This window comes from Solea senegalensis, linkage group LG3, assembly GCF_019176455.1.
Source record: "Solea senegalensis isolate Sse05_10M linkage group LG3, IFAPA_SoseM_1, whole genome shotgun sequence".
Lineage (NCBI taxonomy): Eukaryota > Metazoa > Chordata > Actinopteri > Pleuronectiformes > Soleidae > Solea > Solea senegalensis.
In genome coordinates this window covers 8598832-8626306 of record NC_058023.1, presented here as the reverse complement: position 1 = coordinate 8626306, position 27475 = coordinate 8598832, and the positions used below count along the sequence as shown (strand labels likewise).

Sequence of the window (27475 nt, the reverse complement as noted above, 5' to 3'; positions counted from 1 at the left end):
AAAGGGCTAAGGCCAGTGCAGGGATGAAAGGTAGAAGTAGGTTTAGTTGCCCTGAGGCGGTGTAGCAAAACAAAAAGTGACAAAAGTGGCTGTTTGTATGGTCTTGCAACACTTTTATCACTTTAAAAAAAACGGGTTCCCTCAGGGCTTCCATAACTAGGCGATAGAGGAAGTTGTCAGGGAGCTGGAAACGACTGGATATGAAAGCAAAAGAGCAACAAAGGGATGGAAACGGGGAATAAGAGGATCAGAGAGGAGAAGAGGAAGAGAAAGAGGGCACGGTGGAACCTGCCAGAGAAAACACTGAGCCAGCAAGACAAGATGGGTTGGCAGCGGGGGAGAAAAGAGAGGAAGCAAGAGGAGAGGAAAATGTGCAGTTGACATAGTGTGTGTGTGTGTGTGTGTGTGTGAGTGAAAGAGAGAGAGCAAAGGCAAAGAGAGTGGAGAGAGAGTGAGGGAGACCAGGAGCTGCAGTTGGCACATGTAGCTGATGTGATAGCATCTTGACGACTGTGTCTCCCCCGTCTGGTGGGAGGTCAGATGAGCCCCTCCCCTCCTTGTTCTTGGCTCAAAGACGCTGTTATGTAATGAAGCTGGAAGAGGAACGAAGGAAGGACAGAGGAGTAGGATGAAGGAGTGGAGCTTTATAATCTGGTTAGTTTGGTAGAGCTGCTGCTGCTGCTGCTGCTGGTCTTTGCACACTTTAGCCGCTTTATTATGCCTCACTGCGTACTGAAGGTTTTGAAAGCTTTCCACATTTCCAAGCAGCTATAAGTTCCCGTGCTCCTTAGTTTTTAATATAAAATAGTTCACTCGTTGATTACTTTAAATGAAAACAGTCTGTTTACAAAAACTTCAGTTGGGGCAGACACATTAAACGCTACGTGAAAGCCAAAATGCACAGGTCTTGCGAAGACACTCTTCTGTCTGAAATGAGGGAATCATAAATAATAAATAAAGAGTCTTTGTAGTATTATGTAAACAACGTGTAGGATCTAAAATAAGGATGGAGAAAAACACATTTATGAGAATTTTGTGGTTATAAGTGGTAATAAGTTTGTGTTTAGTTTTTCTCATTTTACATAATTACTGATTTGGATAACAGATGTTTGTTCCTTTAGGGCAATGCTCTATATTAAAAACACAACGCAAGGTGCAACAGCGTAGAGCCGGACTGGTTCTAAAAACAAGGTTTTTTAAATATAATTATATAACAAAAAATACAGGGAATTAACTACTCCATGGTAAACAAAAAAAATAGTGATAAATACCTAAACGCAAGTCATTTTATGACTTTTACAATAAATAAATTGAACTTCCTCTCTTTAACATTATAGAATTATGAGTAACAACCAAAAGCACTTTGTGATTATTTGTTTAGTTATTTGATTGTGGGGAACTTTTTTTTTTTTCATGTAGGATCTCAAATTTCATGATGAAGGAAATAACTTTTTCATGGTGTTTCAAGGAGTGTGTGCAGCAGCTATAATCCCTAAACTCCCACAGCGACAGTGGAAACAGCAACAAACATGAGAAAGATGACAGAGTGAGTGTCCAGTCACAAAAAAAAACATACATTTGGAAAATGTATACTGATCGAAAAGAAAGATTAAAGAATTTGGACAAAAAAGGATTAAGGCAGGGAGAGAATGAATGCACTCAGCAGTGCTTTTGATGGATGGAGCTGCTCGTGTGGTTGTCACTGGTTGTTTCACTTTCTGAATTCATTCTCTCATTTTTTTTTACTGGAGAGGAGAATAAAAGGACTCAAAATGAGGAGGTAGACAGTTTGTCAGACAAAGAAAATATAAGATGGGAAGAGGAGAGACAAAGACAGCGAGAGTTAAAAGCCAACTCATTGTGTCTATTGGAAAAGCCATGAGGAGAAGCCTGATTCCCTGACTTCTGTAATTGTGATCTCCCACCGCCGGAGCCACATTTGACTTATCTCACTCGGCGCTCTGAAACAAGTCTGGTCCCTCTCTCTGTTTAACTCCCGTCACTGGTCGATAATGGCGCTTTGCAAAAGGAAGGGAACATTCAAAGGCTTGAAAAAAAAAAAGCAAAACGGAGGAAACTTTTACTCTGAGTGAGAGCTGTGGCATTCAAACAGGAAACAAAAAGGAAACATGTTGAGGATGAGGAGAGCATGGGGGAACATCGAGGACGGATACAAGAGACATGGAGAGAGCTGCAGGGCAAAGTGGGACAAAGATGAATGGACGTGGATGGGAAAGTATTGGTTTCAGAGGACGGGAGAGGAAAGACAGCAGGAGACATGGGATTTAAAAGACAAGGGAAAATAGTGAGACGCAGAAAAGATGCACAGTGAGATAAGGAGGGGTTGTTAATTCTTGACAAGGTGGAGTGAAAGCCCACAAAGCCCTCGGGAGAGAGGGAGAGTGAGCGAGGGGAGGAGAAAAGAAAAGGTGAGATGGACTGAATGAAAAACTGATAAGGAGCGAGGAACGCCGGGGGGAAGAGGTAGAAGTTAAATTACAGTAGAGTGAAGTTACTTGTCATCAGTCACTGACCACAAGGGAAATCTGGCATGAAGCTCAACTACAGATCATTTAATCTTCTACCGCGTCGAGAGTGAAGAGAGAAAGATTTAGATTTGTTGACGACGCAAACCAGCGTTTTATCTTGTTTTAAGATGTTGATTTGCAGTGAAAGTGCATCACATTTAGGACTTGAAAATACGTCTGCCATACCTCTATGTGCATGATGTGAATACACATTTGGTGACAAAAGCAGTGAATTCTCGGCATGTTTTTTTGTAAAATATGAAATTAAGTCCACCAATTCAGAGATTCACATTTATGATTCTATATATATATGAAGGTAGAAGACAGCAGCACCTAGACAGTGATGATGATGGTGGACAAAAGCCTGCTGGTGAATGATAAAACTATAAATACTGTGGAAGGTCACAGTGAAGATGAAAGTCAGGTTTGTGAATAAAGACTTTGGTAAAAAACATTTCCACAGAGGATAATAAAAGCAGAATGAACTGAGATCTTCCCAACGCATAATGTCATTACAAAACAGTAATATAATATTATATTATGCCATATAATATAATGACGCCTTGTACGATATGACATTAAGCAAGCAGTGTGGTATTTGTGTGTCTGTTAGTGTCAGAAAAGCAACAAACCTGGTCTTATTATACTGCAACAATAACTACTGCATGGTTTTAAAGCCTCTATCTCACAAAACATTCTCATATCTAGTCTCCAGTGACGCAGGAAACGGAAAAAGAATGTCCAGTGCCTCTGCGTGACTTCACAGAGAACACTATAATCCTCCTCTCATTCCAGTGGCGACCAACTGCGCAGCACAATGCAACACCACAGAGCAGCAGTGCAGCGTGCCGGCCTGCAGATGCCCGCTGCACAGCTTTAGCTTTGTGCCACCTCCTCCTCCTCCTCCTCTCGTCCATCCCATCCCCAGTTTCTCATTGTTTATTTACAGTGCACATGATCTCAAGTCTCAAATTGACTTGTCGGATTGATTCTCTCGCTCTCCCCCTCGTCTCCTTAGCCCTCCTTCAAAAGACTTTTGATTAATCCAGCAGCTTCTTGGAGTTGCGCAGAAAACAGGAAGTCAAATGGAAGGACAGGGAGAGAGAGACGAGAGGGTGGGGGATCAAAAGGAAGGTGCCATGCCTTTGCTAATCAGACAGAAGATGATGTGATATGAGAATAGAAGCGTACTGTCGAAGTGTCTCGGAGGGGGAAACGGAAAGATGAGATTAGAGAGGAAGACACGGATGAAAGAACAGAGATGAGGAATTAGGGAGGTAAGTGGTTGTTAAGCCATTAGTGCTGCTTACTTGTCTCATATATAGTACAGATGACACTATAATAACAATAAACAATATTAACAACACAAATATTTTCATGGTCTGTGATGTCAGACCGTTATCAGCGGATTTGATCAGCTGTACCATGTTTTGTTAAGAAATACTGGATTATTTTTGTACAGTTTTTTTTCCTACAGATTTTCACCGTCAGGGTTTTCAGCCAAGTTTCCTCACAACTTCCTCGACATTGTCATACAATCCTAAAAATACATGCTAAACAATGCAAAACACAAAGGCAGATTAAAGTAGAAAATTGTATAATCTTAGTAATGTAAAGTAATGGCATCTCACTTGAACTTTGCCGGATTTATAAATAGTTTATGACGCTCTGATGAAATCATGGTCGTATAGCTCCACATGAGGTTGTTTTGTGTTTTTATTACAGTTGTTTATATGTTATTTATTATTATTATTATTATTATTTATTATATTATTTATTATTATTATTATTTCATTTCTCATCTAAATTTGCATCATACAAAATACTTATGAAAATAAATGTTTGTTTTTTTGTTTGGAATTTTCGTTTCATGCCATAACAAACACTTTTACTTTGAAATGACTTGAAATATCATCATGTATATCGCTATCTTGATAGGATATTGGGATGGTTTTAAGCTAATTTCCCACATAGCTGAACGTTTTTTTCACATGATGACCGGACTGGACACGCAGCGACTCGGGTCGTTGGAGTTTGAGACCCCCGCTCCATAGAGTGTTGCTCCACAGCCACGTCCATACTGCTAAAACACGCAGAGATAAGGACGCAATATGAGAAACTCTCATCTCGTCATACAAGGTCATACGGGGTCACCACAGGAATGCTTCCGTTGTGGAGGAGAATGAGATTCAAGAGTAGAAGGGTGACATAGGTGCACATGGGCTTCCTCATGTTGTGGGGATCTACATCTGTTTACACCAGGGGTGTTAAACATACGGCCCGGGGGCCAGAACCGGCCCGCCAGAGGGTCCAATCCGGCCCACAGGGTGAATTTGTTAAAATTTCACACTAATCTAAATGTAATGTCAAATGCTCCAGATACCCGTGACTAAATGTTTGTGCCTTTATAGATCCAGTGTGCTGTGTAAATAGTACATTTAGGCATGATATTGTTGAAATTGCACAACAAATGTCATGTTTTGTAAAATTATCCTTCATTAAATGTAAAACAAAGGAGAAAAAAACAAAGGAGTTCTTGTTGTTCATAGGTTATTATTCTATTATTTTGCTATTTTTACTTGAGATCAAATTGTGCTGTATGTGGCCCCTGAACAAAAATGAGTTCGACACCCCTGGTTTACACAGTCATATTATGGGGAGTTGTCTTGACAGAAATCAAGTTCCCATGACGTAAATGACTGACGTGATTTAATGTTAGGCTGAGGTCAGGGTTAGGATGAGATCAGTATAGGTTAAGGTTAGAGTAAGTCTCCAAGAAATGAATGCAAGTCAAGGCAGTGTCCTCATGGAAACCAGTGTGTGTGTGTGTGTGTGTGTGTGTGTGTGTGTGTGTGCGTGCGTCCTGATCTATTTGTCACCCCAGTCATGCTCTTTGGTGACACTTTGTTCATTTGCCCAACCGACTGTTTGAGATGCAGCGATCGATCGAGCAAATACAAGCAGGGCCCCGAGGATGGAGAGAATGAGAGAGCGAGGGAGAGGGAGAGGGAGCGGGAGGGTAAGACGTGATTGCAGCTTTCATCGATGACATTTGCACCTGCAAACTTGACACGCGTCACTATTCTGACTCTTGTTTCAGTCACGCTGTCGTGATGGACGATGGAACAATCCTCCGTTTTAATTTCATTACCCTTGACAATCTCATTAAACGGCCTCTTTTCAAAACCTCGTACGCGTTGTCTACATTTAAAATGTAACAAAGTGGAAAAAAAACATGAGGCAAGTTTCAGAAATAGGAAGAAAAAACTTTTTGATCAATCGTCCGTTATGTTGACAGAACCTGAGCTGAAATTGATTTGTCTAATAGCAACTAATGGATCTAAAACATGCCCCGTTTTTTAACAAGGCTGACACTCTATAATGCACGCCTACGTCCAGAGTAGTCATATCTGCGAGTGACAATCAACTACTGGTAGTCACGTCTATAAACGATAAAGCAAACTTGTTTTTCAGGCTTTAGGAGCTAATAAAACTGCTAAATGAAGCAGACTGAGGATATGTCAGCTTCATCCACAGCTTCTCAAAGTCCGGCAAAAAGACCGGATCTTAAGGAAGGAGTTACATCTCTAAAACATGCTTTAAATTGTTGTTTTATATTGGGTTCACAAATATATCCAGTCGGAAAATAAAAACATAATTAGAGGTTTATGGCAGTGCAGCTGGAAGCTGGAGGCCCTTTCATCCCTATCATTCAAAAACAGGACCATCTCATAAAGCTGTATGACCGTTCATACAGAAAGTATGCACAGATATGGAGAGTGATGCACACAAGAGATCCAAGGTTCCACAGGAAGGGACGACATTGCAAGTGCTGTTTACCGCGGTTCAGAGATGTCACTCTCAAATGCACTTATTTCTTAAAGCTCTCCACTCCACTATGTTCTCTCTCCTGCAGGGATCTCTCCAAGCAGTAACTCCTGGGTTTGTCTGCCCTCCAGAGTTCCCGTGTATCAGACTTTTATTCCCCCTCTCTCTCACTCTCTCTCACTCTTTTGCTCCCCCTCGTTTCCACACGCCACAGATTCACTGTACAACAGGGAAGATGAAATAGGAGACAGCTGGAAAGCGATTGTCTTTTTATGCCATGAGACAAACTGTGCGCGTTTAAGAGAAAGAATGACCGCTCTAACACCACTCCATTCTCTGTTCTTTTTTTTACAGTGCAGTTCAACTTGATTCCTGTGGGTCTCAGGATAGTGGCCATCCAGAGCACCAAGACAGGTCTCTATGTGGCCATGAACAGCGAGGGCTACCTCTACACTTCGGTACGGTCAGCAGCGCCTTCATTGTCTATTACTATCATCATTGTTATCAAAATCTAAACCAAACAGAAGCAGTGAAGTGTCTGCGTCCCAAACTAAAGTGTAAGGTCAACAGTTTATCAGAATTTAAAGAACAAAAGTAAGAAAGTTAGACATTTATGTTTTCAGCCAGGTAAATCGTGAGGTGGTATATTATATATATTATATATATCTCAAGTCACCTCTAATGCTATCAATGGATTTGAGAATCTTACAGGTACATTGTGCAGTAAGAAATACATGTGTATATCGGCATGTTGCAGCATGTAAGAGAGACATAAAGGTGTTTATTTTTGCAAATACAAAGGGCAAAGTTACTCGAATCTTAACTTCTTTCATATCAAATCTGGTAACTCACATTGTTCCAAAACATTGTGTTTAGGGCATGTGTTTTATTGTTACTGTGTCGCCGCCCATAACCAGCCCTCATGCCGAGGCACAGTGAGACAGACACACGCGGCATGTTTTCTTCTTAAACTGCACAAACTGTCCGTCTGCATCTCATCAGACATGTTCCCGCGATTGGTCACAGTCGCACTTCGACGTCCACAACTCGTGAAACGACTCATGTGACGTTAATGTTGCACTGCTGTGCAGAGAGAAGTAGCAGACCTGAGCGACAGAGCGGCGCTATGGATCTGAGTGCACTCTATCAGGAGGTATAGAAAAGCTCTTTTTTCAGCCTCCCCCCCTTGGCACACAGGAAAAGTGTGTTAGATCTTGTTTGAAGTGCATCGGTGCGCTCACTTCAAAGTCTGTCTAATGCTGCCGACACATAAACTGGCAGAGACGAGGAGGGTAGACACAGTGTTTCTGTCAAGTGGAACAATGCAGAATCAGCCTGGAAAGAATGCTCACACTATATATTTATATATATATATATATATATATAAAGTCATCCCCTTTCTATATGTGCAGCATGTGGACACTGTTCTCTTATGACACAAACATGCACAGTGATTAAAGTCAGTGCTTAAGAGCAGCATCGTCACCAACCGCAGACTGCAGTGAGATGTATAACTATTCTCTTTAAAGCTTTTCTCGGTGCAGGAATCACTCACCATGACATTGAGTAGATGAAAAGTTTGACTCGGACTGAGCTTTGGTTGCCTCTTGACATGTTGTGGTTTGATGGGACGATAGAGTTCAAGTGTGTTCCATGGACGATCCGTCAGCTTGAGATTAATGGGAAAGTTTATCTCGGTGTCCAGCCACATTTTCCAGTTTGCGACGATACGGCATGTTGCCTTTCAAGCAAAAAACAAGGCCGAGAGGACTTACTCATTTCTACTAAGAACCAGATATGTAAGTCTGCGCTCCTTACCCTGTCTATTAAGTGTACATCTTACAGACCATAGGCAGTCGCTCGTGTCTGAGCAGTAGTTCCCCTGAACAGAGTCGGGGACATTTGTGTTGAGGCTCGTTGGTTCTGGCACGAATAGCCTAGTCGCCTAGTAGCCTGAGACCCACTCACTTTGGGCACCATTTGGGATGGAGATGTGCCAGTTCTGGTCGGGGTGCTTGCAGCGAGCTGCCGGAAGAATCTCATCTGCCGTTGGAGATTTGAAGGTCACGACCTCCCCACTCCGCCTGGATGCAGTTTAGCGTCATACCCAGGACAGATCTAATAGACAATACTCACTTAACTCACGTCAACATCTAACTGTTTTGGTTACTACCCAAAACTCATGACTCTGTGAGGGTTGTTTCACAGTGTGTGGAAATCTAAAGCTTCCCTTTCTGGCTTTGCAACCACCTCGCCTGAGTGATCTTATCGACTATAGAACTGATAATGCCTGCACTTTTAACATTCAGGAACAAAGTCATTTGATTACAGATAGGTCGTAGTGGGATGAACTCAAAGGAACCATGTCTTCTACAAAAGGCAGAGCGTCCTTACACCAGCTGCAGCGTGAGATCCTGTTCATGATAATCTCAAGGTTTTATCTTTATTTTCTCTGTTTGAAGTTATTGAGCCTTTTCGAGAATCCTTTAAACAGTGCCTCTGTTTTTAGATTATTACTGTAACTTCAACTCCTGCACTTTAAATGTCAAGCTCACTTTGCACAGTGTTAAACTCGTGTTTTACTCAACATGATAGTTAGTAACCCTCCTCTTAAATCTGTACTCTTTCCATGACGTGTGCTGCTGACCTCTTGGCCATGCAGGTCCCCCTTGGAAAAGAGATTTCGATCTAAATGGGTTTTTATCCGGTTAAATAAAATTAAAAAAAGAAATGGAAAAGAAGTGAAACCAAACTGCACAGAAAACAAATGTTCAAACATAGCCGCAATCCATATTTTAACCTAACGCTAACCTCACAGTGAATGCAGCCTCAACAAACCAAACTTGTCCTGTAATGAGCCCCAGAAAATGGTCCTTGAACATAACTTTTCCGGGGCTTGGAAACCCCCTAGACAGTAGAAACCTTGGAAGCACATACACACACACACACAGAGATTTAGAGGTTATACTTTCCTAGGCATTCTCCTGACAGAAGAAAGGTGACCCATTTTCACTTAGGGAAATAACCACAGGGAGAGAAGAGAGGAGAGGAAGAGACCCGTTTGAGAAAATCCCTCTGTGATGAAAAATGAGGGAGGAAAGAGAAGAAGCACTTTTTTTAACCCATTTAATTCAAATTACCCGTGCTGCTGTAGTTACGTACAAATGGGCACCACGTAAGTGAGAAGACGACTGAGAACAGAAATGGAGGAAGGCGTGTTTTGTGCCCGTTGCCTTCAGGGTCTGCAGAACTCGGCCTGTTTCTTCATTCCCTGAAGAGTATATGGGCAATTTTAGCAGGAACTTCACACAGGAAGTGCGGTTGACATTTTGTGTCATTTAAGAAGATGGTGCAGAGGAACTGTGGGATATGGGGAAACGCAGTTGTTTGATTTGTCTATGCTTCATTTAAAGATTTATATTTCAGATGATTTATATTTCAGAATAATGGCTCATAGACGACCAAGATCTAAGCTGGTCAACCATCACTCATCATTATTCCACTAACCGTAGGCACATTAAATATTTTGTGTTCAAATATCTTTTGTGATATATCTTTTTTTAAACTTCAACTCAGCGTAATATCATCACACAACTGTGACTAAACGACCAGTGAACTCTCGCTGGCTTACGATTCTCCTCATCTACTTTGCAAGAGGAAATTCAAATGAAAAAGCAACAAACTGTAGCCCATTCATTCCATTCATTTCTTATTACGGCCCAAAGCTTTACTGTTGAGGTTCAGTCCGTTAGCACTGAACTGCTTGATCCAACATCACAGTCCATGGAGAAAACCAGTTCACTTGTTTGGACACAGCAGCTGCTGGTCTACTGCTGCCTCCTTTCATAAGTCTGTGTCATTTAAGTAAATCTGATTCCAAACAATTGACAGAATAACACATGTGAACATGGTTTTGGTCAAGGCCACTGATGTGATAGAGAAACGACCTCGTCCCCGTTCTCCTGTGAGGAGAAAGCAACACAAAACATGCCCTGTCGCTGGCTCAAGATGAAGTTGTAAGCTTTACATCCTCAAGGTTTTTAAAATATCACTTAAAATGTCATTCTTTAACAAAAAAAATAAATAAATCAACTTTAAGTTCATGCTGAAGATCTGCGTACATAACAATCAATTCCTGTGGTGTTTTCCCTGCATGAATAATTGATCACATGCAACTTTGGTTAAGTCCCCAAACTGACCTCTGTGGTTGTGTTTAACCAGGCGACACATTTAAACCTCCAGACACCAGAAAAAGCAGCTGTTTTCAGATGAAGAGAAAATAAACACACAGTCACCTTTGGGGGCTTTGACAGAGATAAGGAAACAAGGCTAAATGTACAAGTGTGGAGCAAAAAAAAACCCTCCTTCAACCTGTTGGTGCATTTGTCAGTTGCTGTGGACTGGATGAATAAAAAGGGAGTGGGAGTGACAGGCTAAATGATGGAGCGAATGTCCTTTTGTCCTTACATGAGCCTCTTGTTTAGTGAGGATAAAACAACATGATAATAGAGGTGAGAAGGAGAACAGGGGAGTGAGTCACTGTGGAGCACATTTACATAAAAATGTGCAGGATATAGATTAGGCCCCCCAAATAAAAAAAAAACAAGATTGAACGAATATTCCGTGACACGCTTTTCCTTCCAAATATATTTGGATATTTTGCACGCTCACACGCAAACATGATGACATAACCTATTATCACTCTAAGGATTAGTCACGTGAGGTTGTGCTGCTCGCCTGCGATGCCGCCTCAGCTGCCTCGCTCATGTTGAGCCTGCAGATTTGTTTGTTACTCTACACTGTAGAACTAAAAATACTTACACAGTGTCATGATTGTCCACAAAGGAGGACAGTTTAGGCTGCCTGTGTCCTGCATTTTCACAGCAAAACAACCAAGAGGCCAAGCTGCACTCACAACGCCCTCTGCTGGACATTGTGGTAATTACCTCAGACAGTCTGCTGCACTTCGAAGTGAATGTTTTTTGGGTTTTTTTGAGATTCAACAGACATCAGAGTATTGGACAAAAAGTGATAGGCATGGAGTTGTCTTGTTATTGTGGCACCCGTTCACATGGATTTACCTTCAAGGCTCAAATGAACGGACAAAACATTCTTGACCTTGAGTTCAAATCATGTAAATGTTACTGGTGTATAACCACCATATCTGAATCTGTATTCAAGGCCACAGCTCCCTCATAATCCTTGAGGGACGGACAGTTTGATTGACAGGTCGGGCCTGGCGTCTTATTAGTAATAACAAACAGGGCTGATTTGTTTTCACTATCGTGAGAGGAGGAAAAAGAGAAGGGGATTGGAGGGGAAAAGAGGGAGAGAAAAATGGCCTGACAGACTCAGACTCATACTGAACATAACGTCTCCACCGGGAGCAACAACCGCCGTCATGCTCATCTTTCTCTCCCTCCCTTCGTCTCACTTTTGCAGCTTTTACTTGTCCGTCAGTCCGTCTCGCTCCCTGTCCAGCCATTTGTGTCTGCCGGGCCTCTCTCGCGGTTTGTCTTTTTCCTCTCCCCCGCCGCCATCGCTGCCTCCCTCCCGCCCTTGCTTTCTATCACCCCGTGAACCTCTTTTATTCAGAATATATATCCCTGTCTTGATGTGTCCCTTATCTGCTGTCGTTGTCCTAGCTCTGTCCTCTACCCCTCTGCTCTTTGTGTGTCCTCTGCCTCCTCAGACTAAAGCCTTTCTCTCCTCCCTCTTGCGCTTGCACTCTCCCTCATGAGCCGACACTAATGAAGGGAAAACTCAGCGGTGTTTAAGATTTTCTGCTTGTTTTGTACGTGCCTTTGAATTGTGACTTCATTTAAGTGGCTCCCTTGATACCAATAAAGTGATGTTATTTAATGTGTCCTGTGCTCAGGCTGGCTCAGCAAAACTGACACAGTCACAAGTGTGAGAACGGAGAAGACATGGGAACTGCACAGCGACTAATTATTACAGCGCAGAAATTAAGTCAACATATACTCCAAGCCCCACTAACCAATATTTTTTATATATATATGTTCACAGTGGAGCAAATCAAATTAGCGTTTGAAGAATAAAATGTAAACTTTCTATTCTTATCTGTCGGTCTTTGTATTACAATTTAGAAATGTTTGATTATAAAGTCCCTTCCTGCTAAACAAGCATGTCGTGGAGAAAATAGCACAAAATTGTGTTTACACTACAACTGTAGTGCAGTATATTGTAACAGTTAAAGCAGTGTGTAATGTTATTATTTTACCTCTGTTTGGTCTTTGTGGACAGATATCATGCATGTTTCGTCTGAAAACAGGCTCTGTCAGGCAATACTATCAGACTGGATTGAGGGCGTGTTTGTGTGTATACGGGAGCAGTGCAGGGGCGGGTGGAGACAAGAAATACAGTATATATCCAGTCAAATGGCTGCAGGACTGGATTTTCATACAACCTGTCTGCAGCAATTGTTGCCTCCATACATTTGTTCATATTTAAATGTTAATACACTACAGTTTTAATACAAATCAGTCTGTTGAAATACTGCTTAATTGCACTGGCTAAACAAAAACAGCGCTTCATCTGCAAAATGTACAGGATTGTTTGAGGCGGAGCTCTCCAAGGTGCTGATCCCACTGCAGGCTGCAGTAACAGGGACAATCCAGGGCTCTTCCTGTTTCTTACTGCATCCAAATGACTCTTTATGCAGTATTCTAAAAGTGGAACATCGAGCAGAAAGTTGCCCGTCCTCCACGAATCTGTGCGGACATCTGCTGGTGTTTCTTCATGTAGATGCAGCGGCATGAAGTCAATGCTGCCCGAGGTGGACTATAAATCACAGGGTGTGGGGATGAATAAAGTCAAATCACTTGTCTCATTGCTGTGGAACAGCACTGCCAATCACAGTGATGTATGATGACAACAGCTCAGCCAATGGGGAGAGGCTTCTCAAGGAAATGAAATTGCTGTCTGGATGGTGTAAAAGTGGCATAATCCGAACACACAGCGCTGGGTTTATAGGAGCACATCAATACAGTGACACTTCAGTTTTATTTCGCCTGCATCCCATGTCAATGATGGTCACATCATACCATAAAATGTGACACATCGTTCGCGACATAATGCATTTTCATTTCATTAAAATGTGAAATGCTACTCGTGCTGAAAAGAAGGATGTACAGGATTAAGGATCTCATGTAATCTAACATCTCAGATGACCAATTCATTATGAGCCGGTACATTTTACATATTTAGAACAATAGTTTTCTTATTGTTTATTGTTGTAGGTATATTGTATTTATCTTATACTTTAAACGGAGAATCCACTGATGGTGGTTGTGCCAAATGAGGTCTCATGGTAAAGCAATCTAATCTAATAAATGAGGGTTTGAACGTGGTAAAACTGTGTGTAATGACAGTGCACTCTGACACAGCACTTCTTAAATTACAGTCACACTGTATCTTCAGATGGCTGCGGGGATTTAAGCACAGTTACTTCCTGTTTCAAACACTAAATGTATATGTTGACTCTCAAGAATCATTTTGCTTTATCTGCCCTTTAGATTGATGAAATCTGAGAGAGATTATTCTCACACTCCGTCGCTTGGCATGTTAGAAATCGTTGGAGTGCTGTTTGTTGTGCCGCTACAAAAATAGGCCCCACCACAGGTCGACTCATTAACTTAATCTATTTCCTAACTGTTACTCCCAAATGATGCGCAACTGTTGGTTCACTCTGACTGCTCTCATCATGTCAGTTGCAGCCAATCAATCAAAAGGCAGAAACAGACACACAATGTCTCAGAATGAGATTGAGAACAGAACAGTATAGGTCAGGTTTGTGTATCATCATTAAAGACTGATGTTCTCACAAGTAAATGGTACAATACAGTATTTTCTCGGTCTTGCACAGATCCTGCAAACTAAAGTCTTCACGATGGCACTGCTGGAAAACCAATAAACTTAATGCACACAAACACACCCTCCCTTTAACACACTTCCTCCCTGCCTGTCTCCACGGAGAAAGGACCCGCTCCCTGTTATACAACGCAGCATGATGATAAATGTGGTAACTTTCTGTATCACCAAAGACCATCCATCCCAATTAACTGGTTTTGTTAGACATGGCAGCAGAATGCCACCGCATTAAAGTTATAAAGGACTGCATCACATCACAGGAACTCATTTAGAGTAAAAAGCTTGTGTACTTGTGTGTCTTCTATTTATACTTGGTCCCTTTTGAGTTATCATGCAAATGTCTTTGTGTATGCTTTGGTCTTCTTGTGAGGGAGGTTGTGGATTGTCAGAACTCATCAGAATGCAGAACAGGCCTCTGCCCTCTCAGCTTATTGAGGCGGCTGTAAGTCGTTGCAAAATGCAGCAAGGCTATTGTGTTGCGTCAGTTTTAGGTGGACGTGAAATCCTCCCTCATGTCCCCCTCCTTCTCCCCCCTGATGTCCCACATCTATACCCCCTCTCTATCTCCCTTGCTCTCCCTGCTTCCTTCCGTCTTTCCCATCTCACACAAGTTGGTCATGTGAGCAGAGGTGTTCCCTATTTAGCAGCTGGTGCCTCTCTAAAGGAGTCCCCAGTGGAGTGCTTAGAGGAGGACAGGCAGGGGAGGGGAGGGAACAAGCAAGGGAAAGCAAATAAAAAGGTATAGGACAACAGAGAGAAGCACAGTCATCACAGAAACCTAGTTCTCCATGCTTGGTGATGAAGCGAAAACTCACAGGTCATTGGTGAACCACATTGGCGAAGTTTACTGCGACAGCCAGCCAGGAAATGCTATTAACTCTGAGTTTCCTTCTGTTTTTTCCTCTGCACTGTGACAGTTACTGCCCTTAGCGTTGTGTTCTTGGGAGTGTACATAGCATCATTTAATAGAGGTTCGCTAAAGAGGAAAAGCTTTCCCGGCTAACAAGGCTGCCAAGTGCATGCTAACTGTCAGCAAGCTTGTTAACTCGGCTCAGAACAATGCACCCACTCCGGTCTGTTCCAATCCATAGACTAGATAAGAAAAGTTGATGTTGTCTTCCAGTTTTTCCATGGCGAGTCTAACCAGGAGGTAACATTTCATTCAATAGCCACCAGGGGGTAAAGATAGAGTAGTAGATAGGAGTAGATAATGTTTTTAATTACTAGTTTTGTGTCTCTTTGATGCTCCCATTTAGAGTAAAACAAAATAAAGTAGGCTACAACACATATGATTGGACGCAATGTGATTGACAGTTTCAGATTTGTCAATCTCAAGGCTTCAAAGTAAAAGTTTTCTTAGCAACCAAAACATGTCCAGGATAAGATCAAAACACGGATATGGAAATCTGATTCTGTGTTGATTCCCCCCTCTCCTTCCACTCCTCACTACACAAAGAAAACTGTATACCTAGTTTTCCTTAAAAATGCACCTGTAGGGAAACATTAGCTTGTGATTTAGTACAGTATGATGTAAACCAATTTGTGAAACACGGTTGATTAAATATGCAAACTCTTAACGTTACTGTAACTAAGAAATCACACGTGTGGCAGCTGTTGGTCCATCCCCTAAAAACTACATGTGAATATTCATATTTTTGCCTCATTTCCTCCCTGTGTGGGTTGCTCCTCCCACTGCAAATCCACAAAGTCATCCAGCAGAGTAAAGTTTTACTTTGCTCAACTTTCCCCTGTTAACAGCAGAGATTTTAGCCAGAACCGGTCCTGGGTGTCGGCCCAATTATGTCTGCCTGCTTCTGTCAGATTGTTTATACCTGGCTGAACATGTGTGTGTTTGTGTGGATGTGGAGAGTGTGTCCACAGCTTCATTGTGTGTGTATGTGTGTGTGTGCCTAAACTACATTTTACAACACTACGCCTGCACCCCCCCCAAACCCAATCCCCACTCCTCCTGCCTCCCTCACCACTACCGTCCATCTCTCCACCCGGAGGCTTTTCCAGAACACACGACTGATAAAGTGGGCCAGGTCCACGGCTGAGCGCTATTTTTATCGGAAAGCAATTTTCAGGAGGTGCCCACAGGTAAGTGGGTCCCAGTGCATGAGACAATAGAGCCATGACAAGGAATTTCCCCTTACCATTAACCTCTGCCGAGCCACTCGCAAACACAGTCACAGCCACATGCAGCAGAGACCTGGCAACCGTCAACCTTCTCCTTCACCCCGAGATTTACACCAAAACCTCCAAAACCCTTTTGTTTCACCTTAAATCACTGAGACAGAATTAATGCTGTTTATAGCTGATCACAAGTGAGCGCTCTGGTTCTCAGTCGGTGTGTTTGATTCAGATTTGTGGGCCGTTGGTGGAGAATACAGAGGGATGAGTCAAGGTAGGTGCAGAGGTGAAGCCAACAAGGGAATAATGAGGAGGAGGTGTGTCACACACACACACACACACACACACACACACACACACACAGTCAGTCCATCTGCCCTCCTTCTTCATGCAGCTCTATCAGTTTACTACAATGATTCTTCTTCTCTGTATGTGTTGTTATCACAAGTTCAACTCATTTGTATATTTAGCAAAACACTGCAAAGTGAGTTTTTTTATAGGTCACTCAGTAAGTGGAACAATGAGGACGGCTTGTTAATTGTTTTGGGTTTTTTTTTTTTGCCCCAAATTAAAGTCCTTGCATCATGTGAAAGACGTAGGGTGAACAAACACCTTCTCAATACAAATTTAAATCTTAATCTTGACCAGGTTTTGGTTCCATGACTTTTGTTTCAAAATATAACTGTGTATTATGTTTGTCAATTATTCCCTTACGTGTTTATCATGGACAATTTAGGAATATTTTAACAGTAAGATTCTTTTTTTTGGGGGGCCACTGCAATAATAAGCTGAAAGTGTCAAACATGAAGATGTTAAAATTCAAACCAGAACGTTTGACAAACAGTGCAACATTAGCATTCACTTGACTGTTTCTGGGATTAATGGGGAGTCTGTCATTCATTGAGTTGTGCTTTAGTCGCCGCCAGCTCCTTTGGGAAATCTTTCTCTGCTTAATTCTCCGCTATACATTCATTTGCTTGGCATTAACTTTGTCTGTTGTTGCATTAGGACTGAAAGTGAACAATTTCCCGCTGTTGTTATCGGGGATTTCACCGCTAGTCAATAATAGCCTCGCGTAATAACACACAGCATAGACGTGTGGTATTGCATTGTGCCACTTCCAAACCAACACACCCAGACACACCTGATAGGTGCCAAACTGGCAATTAGTCAGCCACCTCAACCCACACACACACACACACACACACACACACATCCTCTTTCCTCCATCTCCTGTCCCCTGACCTTCCTCATCCACCCACTAAATCAGAAACTGCTTGTCTCTTTTTGTTTGAGTCAGCAGTCTTGTTTCCTTACCTCTGCTATCCTTCCTGAGTCTTTCACACACACTTAAATCCTCCTATCACTTTCTCTCTCACACACACACACACACACTGCCCGCACGTCCTCTTGCGCAGCAACAAAAGCAGCCACATTCCCTTTTGGAAGGAAATGAGAAGAAATATAAGAGACGGAGGAGAGAGAACACGGTGAACAAAACCAGGAGATGAAAGAGGAGAAAAGAGGGGAGATGAAGGAGGTAGTGTAGAGGTGACATAGGTTATCTCTGGCTCCCTTTGGAAAATCCCCAAATGCACAGCGAGGGTCTGACAGAGTCAAGGTGAGAAGCAGAGAACAACCGTCCCTCCCCCTTTGCTTCTTCCCCTTTGGACTCTCTCCAGCTGTTCTCATTACACCGTGTGTGTGTCTGTGTGTGTGTGTGTGTGTGTTTCATCTCCTCTCATTTGTCTGTGTGCATTTGTGTCAGAGGTTTATTTCATGCCTAAATCTTGTTTACTCATCCTCTTGTGCAGCCAGACAACATGAAGGCGTGTGTTCCAGATATTACATTTAGATTTGACATAAATGGTTACATTTCTATGGTAAATACGTGCGCGTTAAGGATGAGGTTAGGGATAGGGAGTGTGTGTGTGTGTATACATGTCTTTAGTACGTAGGCTTGGTTGACCAATTGTCGAGCAAACCTATCTTTGTGAGGACATTTTGGCCGTGCCACACAACTTTAACAGACTTTTTGAGCACTGGGTTAGTGTGTGTGTGTGTGTGTGTGTGTTTGTAGGTCGACCTCCAGCGCTCTTTGGGCGTCTCTGTAAATGCCAGAAAGTGGCTGCAGACAACACTCATTAGGGTCCATGTAAGTTAAGTTAAGTTAAGTTAAGTTAAGTTAGGGCATCGTGGTGATAGTTGCATCATTTAAAATCGTTTTCACTCTCTGTAAGGTATTAAACTAAAACAGCTTCTAACCTTGAGAACAGATTAAAGTTCGTGTGGAAGCCGTTCCTCTATCACAGTGTCACATTTATTTTCCCCAGAGTATAATTTTAAAATGCTGCAATCAACGGTTTGTGACATGCAGGTGGTGTTTGAGAGTCACTGTTGATGAACTTATGATCACTTTTTCCTCTCAGTGTTACACTTTGCACTTTCAGCCTGTTGTTTTGGTTCTTGCTCTCTGCTTTTGAATCAAAAACCTCAAGATCTGGAGGCGGAATAGAAATCCTCTCTCCTTCCTGTGTAATTAGCGTAAAGGTTGTGGTAACACACTGTACCAGTAATGCAGGCACTGATGGGATTACGCATGCATGTGGGTTTGCTCTTGGGTGCCACAAACACACTAAACAGTGAAAGGAAAGACAGAGTAAATAAATACTAAATTCTTGGATGTGCAAGTGCATCGTAGCACAAGAGAGCAAAAGTGTTTTCATAAGAGCTGTAAAGATCATTTTGTTTTAATATGAGACCGTGACAGATTAAGAGCAGATTAAACTGTGGTTCGTCTTGGTGAAATAGCTCAGAAACTTTCAATCACGGGTTTTCTCTGTGGCTTTGTCACTCAGTCTGACACAGAGCTGCAGTGAATGTGACACGGGCCCTTTTTTTTCTTCTTTTTTTTTTTGCCAGAAAAACATTTCTAACAACTCTGCTTACCAGCTGTAACACAAGTCAGCCACAAACAATCCTGCTCTCCTCAGAGACTGAGAAGACTATTTACTGCTGACGCTCTAATGTGGGGTTTGAGAAAGTTGCCTGAATGACAGCGATTGCTTCTTTTCACTTGACGGTGGCAGAAGTGGAGGTTTTCTTTTTTTTATTGACCAGATTCACTGTACATGCACCAGGTTTCCTCTACTGTTCATGCTGAGAAGACAAAGAATGTAACCCCAACCAATCCAGAGTGTTCGTGCAGTCTCTTTTCGGCACTACACCGGAGTGATGGCTTAGACACTGGATTTTCATCGCTGATGATAACACTGCAGAGAATGCCAGTGGGACAACACGTTGTCCATGAATAAACGAGTCAGTGATAATTACTCCTTTCTTGAGATAATTATTTTTGCAAGCTCCTGTGATGCTTCCTCAGCTGTTTGTCCTCAATTAAAGTTGTTTTCTTGCTCATTTGCACAGATCGTAATCAGGTTTTGTCAGGCTCGCCTTGTTCTGTGCACTTTCAGGTAAATAAAAACCTCCCCGTTGTTGTTTTGCTGTTCTGATTTCAACTTAGAGCACAGCTTTATTGGGGGAGAAGGCGACACTCATAAGAATTCTCCGTTTGTGCTCATTATTAAGTGTCACAAACTCAAGCTACATCTTGCAAAAAGCCCATTGGCTTTCGGGAGAAAGAAAACATTTCTCGATTCATGATGAGTCCAATATATTTTTATAACCTCGGCAATCCCCTAAAATGTTTCCCCCTGCAGGATGTTTTTATGACAGCTTCTGTTTTATTAGACTGTGAAGAGACAGAAGCGAGAGGAGAGAGTGAGGAGGAGCTGACGATGTGATGTGACAGACGGACGGACTGATGTGAAGTTTGTGGCGATTTAGATGAAGGATTTCATTAAATACTTTATTGTTTAAAGCCGCATGAATCGACTACCTGCTTAAATCACTGTTTTGTCAGGTGAACACAGGTCAGACCTGCAGCTAAAACCCAGACGGATGGCAGCCTGTAACCCTATTATTATAAATAATTCAATTATGAATTTCTTGTAATGATGTGGCACCGTCATATGAAAGGCAAGATGGATGCTTTTTGAGCAGGGGTTCTAAAATTGACGGACTATTGCAGTGTGACCTTGGTTACGGTATATATCGCTTTGTATTTATAATAATGTATGATGCCCTCAGTTGCAGACATTTACAAATTAAGTTTATTATATCTTCTTATAGGCTATTAAATATAATAGTTCTGTGCATTGCATATTATATAGAACATATTAAATATCTTATATCTTGACTAGTAAACTGATATATATCTATATGTGTACATAAATAGTAAATGTGATTATTTTAATGTGAACTTTTGTTTTATTTACACCCCACATGTTTTTGGTTCCTACCTGCCTGAGTTGTCAGGTGGGAGCGGTTTCGTGGACGGAATGTGGAAAGTAGAACCAAGTAGAAATGTTTTTCAATGTCCACTCTGCTGCAGAAGCTGCTTTTGCTTTGGTACTTAGAAATAGTATAAATATGAATTCCCTGATATGTAATAAAAGGTTTGACGTGTTTATGAACTACAAAACACAACAGGTTTGTCTAAGTTTGCCCAGAGTTCCGCCTCACTTTAAATACTACACTACAAGATTACTGCATTCCCTCTTTTCCACTTCATTCTTACTCTTAAATTAAACTTGACTGAAGTCACGTGACCCTCTGTAATGATCAGGTGTCGATGCTGACACGTGGAAATGCTGCGAATCATTTACGAGAATCCAGCACACAACCGTCACACACACACACACAGGTGACCTAACAACACTATGAAATACATTTGTCCTCTGGGACGTGGTCGATAAGTGTCTCTGGATTTGAAGCCCCCTGGATTAACCTTTAGTTGCCCAATCGCAACTTCTAAGTCGCTCTAAGTTCTTCACACTCGGTTGCGTTGCCGCGTCGCTCGTCCAATCAAGGTCTAATCCAGGTTTTTTACTGCCCTAATGCCTATTGACTTTTCAAAGAGGTCTTACATAGAATCAATCCCCCCCCAACTGAGTGCATGGGAGGCTCAGTGGTTAATGACGGCCATGTCCCTGTGCGAGAAGTTGAATAATGTCTTTAGGTGTCAATGGATGGAAATGAGACGACGGCGTGAGCGCATGTCATTGTGGGACATGTAATCCCGCTGTACCGTCCCAAAGGCTTCCTCTGCTTTATATTTTCCCCCATTTTTTCTATCCCTCGTTTCATTTTGTCCTCTCTTTTCCCCCCGCCACTCCTTCTTTTTCCTTCCACCCCTCGTGCTCTTCTTCTGTCTGTGACTGATGAGGGAGACAGCCACTCCATCAGTCACTGTTGGTGTGTGTGTGTGTGTGTGTGTGTGAGAGAGAGTGTGTCAGCTGGTGCCCAGTGGCCTCCCACTGATATAAGAGGGATCTGTCATGTCTCTCTATCACAACAGCAGACATGCATGAGTGGATGTACACACACGTGCACGCACACGCACACGCACACACACGCACAGGAGGTTCACAGTTAGTAACCTAAGAGTTAATCAAACAGTGTTATGCGAGCGTACCACTCTTATTTTCTGAATTACATTATTGTTAAATGATTTCTGGTCTTATATGCCTTGATTAGTGAGTTTTTGTTCTGTTGTTGTTGTTGTTTTTAGTCTCTTTTTGTCCATATAATATTTGGTTCCGATTGAGAAACAAACAAAACAACAGCTCCCGTGATCCCGCACCGCACAAAGCAGTACTGAAATAAGTCATTGTCTGCATTAGTGGCTGTTCGACACGATCATTTTCAACATGATCAACAAGATCCTCTAGGGAAAGCTGAGTATTATGGAGTGGTGAATGGATACAAGTTCATTTTGGAGCAGCAGCAGCAGCAGCAGTGACAGAGGCTGACGACTGCCTGTGTGTTTGTAGCAGCCCCTGCTGGACACAAAAGGAACTGCATGTCTGGTTATGAAGAGCTGTTGGTCTTTCAGATGAAGGGAGTGAGGGCGATTTGACTCAGCCGACCGGTGACTTTCATTGTCTTCATTAGCTGGAGGCTCGACACATGACTGAGCGGCTTGTTAGATGTTCCTTGTGCTGAGTAAAGAGAGAGTCAGTGGTCGGAGTGACATCAGAACAAACATGCATGTGTTTCCTTTCCTGTGCGTCTGCTCGGGAATTATGTGCATGCACAGACGAGTGCTTCACAATGCGTTGGCCTATAAAGCAGCGATGCTGATTGTGCCTCTGTGCCTGCAAAGTGGCGTCTGGCCAAAGCAGCATTTCATTTTGTGATCATTTCTGACGGAAGGAAAAGTAGAAGTCCCTCACATCCCGAGCACAACACAAACACATGATCCTGTTTCTGTGCAGTGCCGTGTGAAGAGGTGAGCATACTAATGCACGCACGCAAGCTGCACGCAAGTGTTCCTGTGTTGCTGTTGGGGATTGAGTCAGTGTGGCAACATTACAATAAATCAGATGGTATGAAATATTAAAGGTGTGTCTTACAAGATGGGATTATAAAGACTCGTGTTGTTTCTCGTACTGGTCGTGTTTTCTGAGCAGCTCGTATTTTCTCTATCAACCTTTTAACCTGTATCAATACGGGTCATCTCACTGAGAGAACTTTTAAAATAAGTCTCAAAATCCCTACTGGGATAAACCTGGACAGCTCAGTACGTACTGAGGGAATACAGAACATAAGCATTGCATGTTTTCTGTCACTTCAAACAGTCAAAAATATAGAGTTTATGCCATTGTGAGGTTTTATCACTGCTGTTTTATCTGCTGCTCTGTCTGCCACATGAATCCTAGTTGAGATAAAACTTAAACATATCTTTATTTTGTAACCTATAAGAACATATAACAGTCTGCACTGTCTTACTGTCAAGGTCCACTGTCTTCACTGGCTCCCCATTTGTTTGCGGATTGATTTTAAAATGATTGGTAATGGTACGGCCTCCACACACACACACACACACTTCTCAGATGGTAAGACACAGTTTAATTTATGTAATTAAACAATGGAGGAACTTCGAGCATGGCTGTCTGGGGTTGCGATACCTGGTGATCAGGCTTTACGAGACTTTCTATTCAGTCTGAACACACACTTGGAGAGAAAGAGAGAAAGAGAGCAGAAAAGATGAGACAAAAGCAGACTGCAGTGCAAACACAGTCGATGATACCACCCCCGTGATATTAGAGCAAAGTAATAGGTGAACAAGGAAATGAATGGCTGCCTAAGTGAATGGATGTGTAATTAAAGAACGGGTGATGCAGTCAATGTAATTAGCTTGTTTATGTGCGGTACAATGGATGTAGGCAGATGTAAAGGACCCGTGGCTGTGGTGGCAGATGGGGGGGAGAAAAGAGATAGAAGGTGAGGAGTTGGAGGAAAGAGGAGGAGGAGGGAAAGAGAAAGCAAACTCCTTATTCAGGCCTTTTCTGCTCACCTGTCATATCAAGGCTCCAAATCAATCCTGCAAATTGGTTTGTTCCTTGACAAGGTTACCAAATGACGGAGGGATGGAGGGAATGAAGTGGAGGAGAGGCAGAATATGAGATAGAGAGGGAATATGTGAGCGCTGTAACGAGAAAGAGATCGGGGCCACGGGTGGAGTGTCCTGATGTTGACATATTGTCTAATGCGGAGCTATGTGTGTGTGTGTGTGAGTCTGAGAGTATGTTTGCACGAGCTGAAGGCCAACAGCGAGGTCGTTAAACTATGGAGAAGGTGAAGGATTTCGGTTGATTGTTGTTTGTTACAGGTAAACTAAACCAGCTGAGTTATGGCGTCCCAACTCAGGAACAACTCTGTCCATATGGTAAATTGGTGTGTGTGTGTGTGTGTGTGTGTGTGTGTGCAGTTTGTAACCCTGTCACAATGAAATGTGGGGCCCATTCCCTGCCATTCCCAGCTGAGCCCTATACAAAGTGAAGAGTAAACATATAAATGAATAAAAGGACAAATAACATAAAAGTCTTACTGTACTGCTCCGTCCTGATGTGGGTGCCGTGTGTGTGTGTGTGTGTGTTACAGGAGCACTTCACGCCGGAGTGTAAGTTCAAGGAGTGCGTGTTTGAGAACTACTACGTGACCTACTCGTCCATCCTGTACAGGCAGACACAGTCCGGGCGGGCGTGGTACATCGGCATCAACCGGGACGGACAGGTCATGAAAGGGAACCGCGTCAAGAAAACCAAGGGAGCTGCTCACTTCCTGCCCAAACTCATTGAAGGTACAACACAGTTCCCGTCTCAGCAGCTTTAGAGACAGAAGCAATAGATTCCTTCTTTTCGCTCCCTACTGTCAAATGCTGTGACATAACCTTTCTGTCGGGCGACCAAACACAGAGAAACAGTGTTCTCAAACCAAGCTCATCTTCTCCTTGCGATAAACAAACCTCATGCGCAGACGAAACAACTCAAAATACAAGATCCTCTCTATTATTACCATGGTCACATCACAAGGGTTCGAATCAGGGTTTACTGCTCCAAGCCACTCTTTGGCGAGCTAATTGCCAAAGTACCACTTAGTGGAAACAGAGCAGCTGATACTCATTATATTTTTCTTGAAAACAACTCGAGCACAACACTCAAGCATCTGCTACTGTTGATTATTATGCATTTACTGTAATAGGTCATTTTGTAAGAGGCCCCCGTGTAAAGAAATATCAACTTTTTGGTACAAACCCACGTAAAGTGTGCAATTTAACTTCAGAAGTCACGCTGGTCTCTTGGTTTGTAATTAATCTGTCATGTACTGTTGACTCACAGTATTTGCATGGTAACAGCGATCCACACAGGGTTTATGTACAAGCGTCTGTTAATGAATTTGTGGTTCAGGTGTCACACACTTTGTTATGTTTGAAACAAAATAAAAAAATAAATATATGTATATACATATATATATATATATATACATATATGTGTGTGTGTGTGTGTAAAAACATCAGTTGTTTTATAGAAACATTTACATGCATTACATTACATAAACGTGTTTATTTGGGGCAAATACTTAAACTTATACTGAAAATGATATCCTTCCACTTGTGTTTTATTTTATTACATTACCTTTTGATCTTAGTGTTTACTGGGGTTGGAGAGAATAATGTGATTACTTAATGGAATATCAATTCATTTTAACGATACATATTTTGTTCTGCACACTTCAAAAAAAGAGCAGTCATGCTACAAAAGCTTGGTGAGTTAATTGAAGTTTGGGAGCATTAGGGCACTTTGCAGCCTGTGCATAAACACACTATCAGTTATAAATAAACAACTGCCTTGCTCAGTCTCACTCCCATTAATCAGAGAGAAAGATTAAAAACGACACCGAGGTGCACCTCCAGTGTCAGAGCGTTCATTAATAATGGATAAAATTGTCTTCATATGTAATTAAAAAGAACAGAGCATCACAAAGCAGACATGATGAGAATGAAGGTCCACACACAATGAATACACTTAGCCTCGCACAGCAGCTGGTGCAATAAATCGGTGATTAATTCAACTTCAGGCAGACAGAACCTTTAAAAAAAACCTCTCCAAAGCATAATAATAACCTAACCTTAACCACAACCCGTCATATTGTCATGCTTAAGTTTACTGCATTATGTTTTATATTTAGTGTGCTCTTCATAAACGTGTAATAGCAGCTCTCCGGCTGCAATCTGGTGTGAAGACACCTTTTTCTTTTTACAGTTTTTGATTACGCAGTCTAATTAAAACCAACTTAAATGACAAATAAACGTGTTCTTCACAATTACTGCTTTGATAAACAGACAACAGTATTATTGTTATGCTTCGTTTTCATCTGTTTCAAGTTGTTTTTAGTTTTGTTCGACTGAAATACACAAAACCACTTCTAAATTCGAAATAAAGGCCGTATTTAACTCAGTGTAAACCTTTCCCTCCTCAGTGGCCATGTACAGGGAGCCCTCTCTACACGATGTTGCCGAGCAGAGCCCGCCAAGGAAAACGCCCAAGACCTCCAGTGACACGCCCGTGCATCAGAATGGCAAGAAGGACCCTCAATCCAAAACCAAAACTTCAACCTCCTAGCGCTCAGAGACATAGGAGGTGGGGGTGACGACACAGGGCACCAGCTAAAACTTGAATTGGGTTGTTAGTGCAAGAACCGACCCCCCTCCCTGCCCTCCTGATGCCTGCAACACTGACTCCCAGAGAACTCTGCAGTACCACAATGTGCTGGTGTGAAACTGAAGAACATAGGAGCAGATCTCGGCAGAGTGGAGCTGACCAATGGGAAGTCCTCTTTTTTTTTTTTAACCTTCACAGATGCCCGTCCACACCAGCCCTCCACCTTCTTATTATAGTAACCTCTGTGATTATCCAAGCCTGGGATGTAAAAGCAATAACTCCACACTGTAAAAGCATGTCACCTCAAGCCCACAGGTGTGTTCAGCGACATCCCTCCTCCTGTCAACCAAATATCCACGTGAAGTCGCACTGGTCCGGCGACAGCGGCCCAATCTGCGGCACATCATTTCAACACGGGTCGCGTTCCTATGTCCCCGTGGGCCTCCATGCTAACGTTAGCCTATAATGCAGAGCCATGCAAATGCCGAGGCTGACACAGAGACCCTCGCAGACTTTTGTTCTGCAGCCATCTGCCCGGTTCACGTCTTCTATGTGTGTCAGCGACTTTGTGAGGTGACCTGGATACTTGTCAGCCCTGTGTGCCAGTGTGTGTGTGAGTGTGTGTGTGTTCACCTTTGGCACGACTTAGTTTAGTGACATGGACTCAATTTTCCACTCGGCAGAACAACAAACCCCCCCCCGCCCCCCAATCTTCTGTTAATGGAGTCTGGGTCTGATCAGAATCTTTTGACCCTTTTGAACGAGGGGCCACAAAATCTCCCAACTTGACACAATAAGATGCAATGCACACCTGCAAATGTACACGCACACACAACGCCTGAAGCCCACATGGTGTGTATGCGGTCCCACTGTGCGCTTGTTTCATATTCACAGTCACGCGTGTGCACAGATTCTGCAGACTGACGCCGTCTCATAATCACGCTCTCTCCTCTTTAACGAGGCACTTCACACACGTTGAATTTTTCCCCTTTCCTCGCTGAAAGGCTGATGCAACGCGATCAGTTGCTT

At 42.5% G+C, this 27475-nt stretch overlaps 1 protein-coding gene across 1 annotated transcript in view; it reads left to right on the top strand.

Moving 5' to 3' along the window:
* Positions 1-26408, top strand: part of fgf11a (fibroblast growth factor 11a) — a 64872-nt gene extending 38464 nt beyond the window's left edge. The window contains exons 4-6 of the mRNA XM_044020796.1: positions 6711-6814; positions 24387-24585; positions 26265-26408. Coding sequence (XP_043876731.1) covers positions 6711-6814; positions 24387-24585; positions 26265-26407 — 446 coding nt within the window. The 3' untranslated portion in view covers position 26408. The remainder of the gene's footprint in view (positions 1-6710; positions 6815-24386; positions 24586-26264) is intronic.
* The last annotated feature ends 1067 nt before the right edge of the window (positions 26409-27475 follow it).